Consider the following 9,691-nt stretch of genomic DNA (forward strand, 5'->3'; position numbering starts at 1 on the left):
CCGCCCGACGCGAAGCGGAGGGTGGTTGCCTCCGCGAAGTGCATTTTAAATCCTTTAACGCACGGCAAGCCGTTGATTATCCCGCTTATTCCATGGTTATAGACAAATTAAAACTAGGATTGATATTTGCAGCGCAAAATTTGACTGAATGAATAAAAAAGACGGTTATTTTCGTCAGTTATGACACGCAGCTCTAGCATTCTGGCCGCTTCAAATCAGACTCAGAGATTAAATAGTCCGGTAAAATCACATTTATTTGAATGAAATATAGCATTTGTTTCAGTAGATTATCGATCGACCAAGAGAGAGGGTGAAGGCAAGAGAGATGACAGTTGTGTGTGTGCGTAATGTTACCTGCCTGCATGCTGTGCATCTCTCTACAAACAACAATTCATTCAAAAACAGCAGTTTTACCACCCCGTTGCTGAGGAATATAATGTAGCGATCTAGTATCTATGCTATTTTAATAAGGATCGCAGGCAAACGCTGACAAGAAGTTTATGTATGTGCGCAGCACAATGCGATCTCCGACCTCTCTCTCTCTCTCTCTCTCTCTCTCTCTCTCTCTCTCTCTCTCTCTCTCTCTCTCTCTCTCTCTCTCTCTCTCTGTGTGTTTGTGTGCATCAATTAAAGCAGCGCATTAATATAGAACGGTGATTAAACTGACTTGGAACTACCTGTGCATTAAACGGTTTTACTGCACACCTGCCAGCCAATCAGAATCCAGTATCCAGACATTCCATGGAATATATATATATATATATATATATACTTAATTATGCGTATATGAATATATTTAATTATATGATGTTATATAATTAAATATATTCATATATATAATAAAATATATTCATATATTTAATAAAATCTACAATAATTATTATTACATACTTTTGAAAAGGGTAAACAAGGGTAAACCCTTTGAAAAGGGTAAACTATTTTTAATTATTTTATTATTTGATAGGTTTTATATTGATAATTTAAACTTTTATGTTTCCACGATCAACCTTATTTATTTAGTTATTCATTCATTCATTCATTCATTCATTCATATTCCAGAACTAAAATGTTAAAAATTGAACTTTATTTATTTAAATATATTAACATTTTATTATTTTTACAGACCACAAGACATGTGCTTTGCATAAGACAAACCATAGCCAATTCTGCCTTGAAAATCACTGAATTGTATACTAGTACTCACTGGTTAAAATTTTCTGTGTTCAGTCAGTGAGTGAACTTTTGAAGCCAGAATATTCCTTTAGCATGAGGGAAGCTGTTCTGACCGAAAAAACTGCTTTATATAGTGAAGAAAAGCGATCATTATTTAGTACTATCAATTGTTGTGACGGCTCTATAAGCAGTCTTAATTATGCAAACAAAAAAAAGTGTTTTTTATCATTTTATTCCCAAACACGCGTCCCAATTTGTTTGCCACATCTGAGTGACCTGCAGCCGGGCGGATGGATTCCAGAGCTGTAGTTTTGACATGTTATGTACATGTGCTCAGCAGCGGTTGCCTCATTGTTTTTGATTTGCTTGTGCCGCGGCGTGAACCTACCCAATCTTCTGCTGTTTCCTGAGCTCTCTGTCAGTGGGTCACAATTCAAGGTTGAACAGCCTCACCGGAGAGCGAGACCCGTTCGCTCTGTGTACAGTTCAACACCTGCAAAGTTCAGCGTTTTCCAGCCCGTTATTAATGATTTGATGCTCTTTGTGTAGCAGTAAATGCATGTTATACAGCATGCGCAAGTGTAGCCGTGTCTACAAAAAGCGTGTTTGATTTCTTTATGTTTTCACGCTCGAACTTCTGTCGCACATACGACCTTGGGTGACATTTTCAAGCACATGCATTGAAAATTCTGACACTTCGCATTGTCAGGCCTCAAAGAAGCACTTGAGCATTGAATCTTGCACCTCATTGGAGGATTCACAATCAGGAAGTGACCTTGGATACACCCTCCCCTCATATTAAAAGGGGTGAATCCAGGAAGACCTTTGAAACGGAATATATTTTGCACTTTTTGTGTGCCTTCGCCAATAATGCTATCCACATAAGCCACAAATGTTTGCCTTGATTGAGTAATGGTATTAGTTTTTAAAAAATAAGCAGATATTTGAACTTCTGAGGATTTGATACAGTGGCCGGATATCTGGTTTCGGCATAAGCACGCGTTTGTTAGCATGTCATTTAGAAAGTATTATTCTTGGACTCACTGGCACGTCGTTAAGTGTTTTAGGCAACTCGGATCTCATTAGCGATGCTTCACTCCGAGTCTGGCCTTCGTTCCAACCAGTAGCGCTTAACTACACCACTTATAAAATTATTATAGGTTGCAGAGTTTGCAGTAATACTGCAATCATTTAAAAGACTGGAAGTCGTGTTTGCAAAGGTGTTTTGGTGAAACAGTCTGCTTAGAGAGGTATGTAACTGTAGGGTTCTGTTCTTACTTACTAACCTCAAATATTTAACCATATTTACTTATGTCTAAATGACACAGTATCTTTTATAAGTAACTGGCTTGTAATGAAATAACTCCAAGCGAGAAAGCCCAGATACTTTTTAAACTGGTATGACTTTATTTCTTAAAGTCTTTATTTACACAAAGGTAGATATTTAGCAGAATGTTGAAGCTGTAAATCTTCTTAAAGCATGGAAAAAAGCACATTATTAAAAATCCATATTGTTTTATTTACATTTTGGACTATGAGGGGCGCCGTTATTTGGATGACATCAAATGGTTGCACTCGTGAGCTATTGGCGCTACCTGTTGCTAATTTTACCACAACACAACTTGGAAAATAAAATACTGATACGATGCCACATTGTGCGACTTTTGGTTGTAATTTTCAGACGAAGGGCAACAAGAGAAGCGATGGGAGTCTTCACTGCTTTTGCTAACGATAAGAAGACCAGAAAAGAACGGGAAGATGCCTGTGGACGAATAAAACTTCCTAAAGACCAGCGTCTTTGTTCTCTCCACTTTAGCCCTGATGCCTTTGAGGCTTTTAGTCGACCACGGCTACTGAAAGAGCTTACAAACGGCAGAGACAAGAAACGCTAGATGCCATCCTGGCAGGATGTAAACATGTTGACGCTTGTCATGACGCCGCAGCCACTGAAGGAGTTTCTTAGTGCGGAGTTTAACTCAATATTCAACATTTAATTTGGTTTAAGTGTATGTTTATAACCATCACCACCTGTAAACTCTTTCAGTAGCTGTGGCCATCGAATCAGTATTTTATTTTCCAAATTGTGTTGTGGTAAAAATAGCAACAGGTAGCGCCAGTAGCTCACCGAGCACAACCATTTGACATCATCGAAATAATGGCACATCCCCCATAGTCTAAAATATGTATAAAACAATGTGGATTTTTAAAAATAACATAAATCTTTTAGTACATATTTCAGTAACAGGCAACATTTACATTATATTAAGCCATACAAGTCTTAATACACAGGGTTTCCTTTGATATTTTAAATTAGCTTTAGTTTTTATGTAGTTTTTAGTTTTTCAGTTTTTCTTTAATTTCAGTTGAATTTTTAGTAATTTTACCCATTAGGCTTTTTTTATTTTTTTTTTATTTTAGTTTTAGTCATTTATTTATAATTTTAGTGCTTTAGTTTTGCTGACAATATTTTTAATTATTGTTTAGCTTAAATGTATCATCTAATACTTACTATTTTGATTTATTTCAGCTTTATTTCAATTAAGTAAAACATTCGTAATACTTTACTACTTTAATAACCCTGGTGTGAATTTAGACTTGATGCCAGATTTGATGTGTATGTGTTTTAATATCAATGACACATGAATATGGTTTTGAGTCTGTATTTTCTTAAAGTTAGTTCACTTCCAGAATAAAAATGTCCTGATAATTTACTCACCCACATGTCATCCAAGATGTTCATGTCTTTCTTTCTTCAGTCGAAAAGAAATTAAGGTTTTTGAGAAAAAACATTCCAGAATTTTTCTCCATATAGTGGACTTCAATAGGGATCAACGGGTTGAAGGTCCAAATTGCCGTTTCAATGCAGCTTCAAAGGGCTCTACACCATCCCAGCAAAGGAATAACAGTCTTTCTCATTTTCTTAAAAAACATAAAAAATTCTATGCTTTTTAACCACAAATGCTCATCTTGCACTAGCTTGACTTCACTCGTTACATAGATACATTGTAAAAATCAAGTGCAATTAGTTCTTCATCTTTGTACTTTGGATCAAAATTGTCTAACATTTGACCTGTTTTATAAAGGGTGTTTGACTTTCTTTGCACGTTTGCTTTGTAAACACTGGTTGGTACTTCTGCCTACGTCACATGTGGCCTCTCCAATGACTATCTCATGCATGAAGTCAAGCTAGTGCAAGGCATTTGTGGTTAAAAAGTAAATAAATTTGTATTTTTATTTAGAAAATGACCAATCGTTTCGCTAGATAAGACCCTTATTCCTTGGCTGGGATCGTGTAGAGCCCTTTGAAGCTGCATTGAAACTGCAATGTGGATTTTCAACTCATTGATCCCCATTGAAGTCCACTATATGGAGAAAAATCCTGGAATGTTTTCCTCAAAAACTTAATTTCTTTACAACTGAAGAACGCTCTTGATAATGATAATTTGAGCTTCTTAGTCTCTATACACTCTATTGAACTCTCATTACTCACAAAACACTGTTATATATATATATATATGTGGGCCGTGTTCCATTGGCTGTTCCAGTGAACTGCGAGCCGAGGTATTGTTACAAATTACTCTTGGCAAAACGGCCTATCATTTGTGACAATAAGAGGTCATTTTTCATGTCTGACCTTCTGTTTGGGCTGCATTTCTGATCCTGTGTAATTATGTCTTTGTGCTTCAGAATGTGGAAATTTAATCGCTTTTACAAAGAGGCCCGGCAAACGGCAGCGGCAGAGAAAGAGTTTTAGAGGAACTACGCGACCGTTTTAACAGGACAACATGTTTGAATTAGATGTTCTAGCACTGGCTCTAAATGGATTTCTGAAGTGGTTGTTTGTGAGGATTTTCAATCGGACGTAACCTTGAGTCTTTTTTATGGGAGGTCCGTCGGATTTAAGTGCTGGTATAGCATGAAGAGCCTGAATACATGCGTTTCTCTCTCTCCATCTATCTCGTTCCCCCTCTCCCTGCCTCTGTTTCTCTTCTCTCTCTCTCTCTCTGTCGGTCTGCCTCTTTTTCTTTCTGAAATTGAAAAATCTGCCTCTGAAGTTGTTCGCATTGTCTGGGTAATTAATGGAATGCTGAGAGCGAGGTTCAGGTGCTTAAAGACTTTTTTTTTGTATCTTTCTTTTACCTCATGACTAATAAGGATAGAAAATACGCATTAGTGCTTTTGTGGTCTTTCTTTTTTAAATATAAACTTATGTATAATACATGCATTTAAATGAAAGGACGGTGACCTTCGCTGTGTTCGATTTCAAACCCACCACATTTGTTTTGCATGTTGAGGTGAGGTTTAGCATAACAATCCAACGGCTCCTATTTAATATGCATCTATTAATTCGTCCATTTCACGAGTTGGGAAGTTTGGGTCAAGGGCTCCGAGCAGTATTTTAAGCTGAGCTAAAAGTTTCTCACTACAAATAACCGTGGCCTGATGTCTATTGATGTGCGCCGATTATTTATAGACGTTTACTGTTTGTGTAGAAGACACAGGGCTGATTTTATTGAATAATATATACATGGAGTTGTTAACTGGGCTAATGATATGTTAAGGAGTATTATAATAATGCTTGCAGGTGACCACAAATACACCCAAAAATGATACATTTTTCATAACAGACTTCAGTACACTTTTAAAAAGTGCAATTTGTAAATGTAGCTGCAAGCATTATTTTGTCACCCTGTAACCAACTAAATCAATGATTTCAAAAAGCATTTTTGCAAAATACAGGTAATTTGCCATAGAAATATGTTTTTTAACGTTCAAGACTGTTATAGCGGCAGCTGTGGTTCGATCTCCTTAAAACTTTGCTTGCTTGTTTATAATCTGTCGCATTTGCTCCAAAGGTTTTGTGAAGTTTTGAGTTTTCCTTTTGTCTTTATAGGCTTTTGGGTATATTTGGACAGGCTCCTTTTCTAAACGACCTTGTAAAAGCTTCCCAAAAGGTAAATTTAATACTTTTTTACATAATTATTGACCTAGAGAGTCCAGAGAATTGTACTGCAGTGTTTTTTTTACAAATTGATCGAAAAACCTAGAACTAGTTCGCAAAAGTAGATTTTTCAACTAACTATCAGTTTGATTGAGAGCAGTGGTTCTAAAGGCAGAGTTGTTCGGAACGAGGAGGTCTATCGTATAATATGAATATTATGCGTATGTGTCAGAAACTGTGCAATATATTATAATTTACACCCTTGAAAAATGCGATATCACCCCCAGTGGCCGATTTCTTTCAGATTTCTCACAGATCTTCCGATAGGACATTTTCGAACATTTTGGCGTCCGTTTGTGACGGTGAACTTTTTTTTTTTGATAATTATTGATATTCACTCTCCAGAGATTCTTCCTGCGCTTGTTTGGTTCTGACTGGCAGAATAACCTAGGACTAGTTCGCAAAAGTAGGTTTTTCACATCTTCTCAAGCATTTAACTAACAGTTTGACTGACAGCAGTGTTTTTAGAGGCAAAGTTTTTCGGAACAAGAATGTGTGTATGTGCGAAAAAATGTGCAATATACAATTGTTTACCCCCTTGAAAAATGCGATATCACCCCCCTAGTGGCCAATTTTTTTTCAAATTACTCACAGATCTTTGGGGCCGTGAGTCAAATAAGCCCACTGAGTTTCATTCCAATCGCCTTCCGTTAACCGTGTCTAATAGGTACCCAGAGTTCATCGGCCTATGGCGGCCATGTTTTTTGAGATATGCAAATGTCCTTATAAACACTTGTGGCACTTTGGACCAAGACTGTACGTATCGGTTTTCACGTTGATAGGACAAACGGTTGTGTAGTTGCCCCCCCCCCCCCCCCCCCCTTATAGCGACACTAAGTGGCCAAGGTCTGCGACTGTTGTATATAATATGTAAGAATAATTATTGATATTCAGTCTCCAGAGAATCTTTCTGCACTGGTTTGGTTCCGATTGGGCGAAAAACCTAGGACACGTTCGCAAAAGTAGGTTTTTCAAAACACACAAAATACTCAAAAATTTAAAAATCATGGATGAATCCAAGGTGTGAGTTCTGTCGTGAGCGTGAGCCAAGGATTCCAAAGACATAAGACACTTGAGCTTGCGACAAACGGTTAAGGAGTTTCTAGGGATTTAGTACTTTAGATCTTTGTATTGGTGACGTTATAGACGGTGTGAGTACTTCCATCCCTCAAAGTTTCAAGTCTCTACGACTTATGCTTTGGTCTACCAATCAGGTTTATGTGGAGATTGCTGATTCTTGGCCACTCTAACAAAGGGTTTCAGCACTACACATTTGAACCCCTAATAATGTCAAATTATGATTTTAATACTCTTTAATCAAAAGTACTATTTTTGATTATATCTGAGAGCTTTCTAGCCTTGCATAGACAACAATGGTACTACCACATCGTGGTACTCTCGTGAACGCACGTTGAAGACAGATAGAGAAGAAATTGTTGAATAAAGTTGTTATTTTTGTTTTTGTTTGCACACAGAAAGTGTTCTAGTAGCTTCATAACATTACCGTTGAATCACTGATGTCAATGGACTATTTTATCTATGTTCTTACTACCTTTCTGGACCTTGAACATGTCAGTCACATTGCTGTATATACAGGGTCAGAAAGCTCTCGGATTTCATCAAAAATACCTCAATTAGTGTTTAAAGATGAACGAAGGTCTTATGGGTTTAGAATGACATGAGGGTGAGTAATAAATGACAGAATTTTCATTTTTGGGTGAACTATCCCTATGTGAATTCATTCCACTTGCCATTTACCTCTACATTATATTTTCTCATCGTTGTGGTGAAATAATCCAATCCTAATATCTTGTTATTTTTGACTGACTACCGTATTGATGGATTCGAGTGGTCTGAATCAATCTGTCACTGCTGCAGTCTGTTCTCACAGTCGCTCAGCAGGACGGCTCTCGAAATGAAGGGCTTCAGTAAATCGTGCGGTTGTGTTGGTTTAGGGCTCTTGCCCGAGAATATGCTTCCTATTTTAGATTTAAACCAGTTCAGATCTGTTCCTGTGAAGAATTTGTTATAGCCTACAGCTCAATTGATTTGGCTATAATTTGAAAATACAGTTTTGTGCTTGTGAGATTGAGAATAATGAAGGTTTGGTTTACAAAAATCTATATATCAGTGTGGAAATCATGTTGATGTTTATAAAATGTTTGGTATGGTAGGGATGTCATCAATCGGCCATATTGGTGGCACTGAACTGAATTAAACTCACTAATTTAGCTGATTATTTCTGATGAAAATGGTCAATTATTGTCATGTTTTGGGATTTTACTAGTCACTCAGACCAGGAAAAACATTTGGATTACTATAGACTACCAAAAGTTGTAACAAATCAAGGAGAAGAGTGCAAAAAAGGAACAAAAGGCGTTTGTGGTTGGCCAAACTGAACCAGGATTTGATCACTTAATTTTTTTCTTATTTCTCATTCTTTCAGGAGAACTTAAGAAAACCTAAAAACAGACTTCCAAACGAATGCAGTCTGAACGTACCCATGGAGGCCGAACGGACATCCCACTGTTCACCTTCTCAACAGAACGGCAACTTGTGTCTTCACTGAAACCATTCTTCATCATTCGTCATGTGTTTTGGTGAAGTGTAGATAGTGTGTACTTGATATATGCTTTGTAATGTATCTTGCCGTAACCTAAATGTGTTCATTTGTGAAGAACAGTCTTACTAATATGAATGTTTTACTGAATATTTACTCTATTTTGTACAGGTTTCATCTTGAATAAGCTATAATTAATAATGTTTTTATAACATTGTAAATTAAGGCAGTTTAATCCATTTTGTCTCGAGTGCAGGATCAGGTATGTGTTGTTCTAAAGCCATTTAACTGTTGTTGAATCTGTATCAAGTGAGAATCTGTTCATGTTTGTATTACCAGTAGAGTGAATCTTGTTCAGGTGATCATCGATGCCAGAAACAGAAATAAAACAGCAATTTTTGGCATAATAGTCATTTATTAAAATATGACGGAAAAATTCCAAGAGCTTTCAGTTTGCTTTTTGTTTTCTTTTCCTCTGCTTTTGTTTTACTTCCATTTGCTTTTGTTTTGCTCCCTATTTATTTTGATTTGCTTTCCCTTCCTCTGCTTTTTTGTTTTGCTACTATTAGCTTTTATTTTGCTTGGTTTTGTTTTCCTTTCCTTCAATTTTGTTTTGTTTTGCTTCCCTTTTAATTCGTTTGGTATTGTTTTGTATTGTTCTGCTTTCCCTATCCTCAGCTTTTTTGTTTTGCTTCAATTTGCTTTTTGTTTTGTTGCTTTGCTTTTTATTTTGTCACTATCATCATTTGAATCACAAAACAGTATTGTGTATTATATTATTATTGTTGATTTTGATTAATTTACTGTTTTTGTTTTGCCTGGTTTTACTTACCTCTGCTTTTTTTGTTTCACTTTTGTTTTGTTTTTTGTTTTCCCCCATTTGCTTAGATTTGTTTTCCTTTCCTTTAGTTTTGTTTTGTTTGTTTGAATCTGTTCGTGTTTGTATGATCAGTCGG

General features: G+C 36.5%; 1 protein-coding gene across 1 annotated transcript in view; it reads left to right on the top strand.

Moving 5' to 3' along the window:
• The window catches only part of LOC141339094 (adhesion G protein-coupled receptor D2), a 114,083-nt gene extending 104,965 nt beyond the window's left edge, over positions 1–9,118 (top strand). The window contains exon 25 of the mRNA XM_073844726.1: positions 8,622–9,118. Within this exon, the coding sequence (XP_073700827.1) occupies positions 8,622–8,744 (123 nt within the window). The 3' untranslated portion in view covers positions 8,745–9,118. The remainder of the gene's footprint in view (positions 1–8,621) is intronic.
• Positions 9,119–9,691: the final 573 nt, after the last annotated feature.

Source organism: Garra rufa, chromosome 7 (genome assembly GCF_049309525.1).
Source record: "Garra rufa chromosome 7, GarRuf1.0, whole genome shotgun sequence".
NCBI lineage: Eukaryota > Metazoa > Chordata > Actinopteri > Cypriniformes > Cyprinidae > Garra > Garra rufa.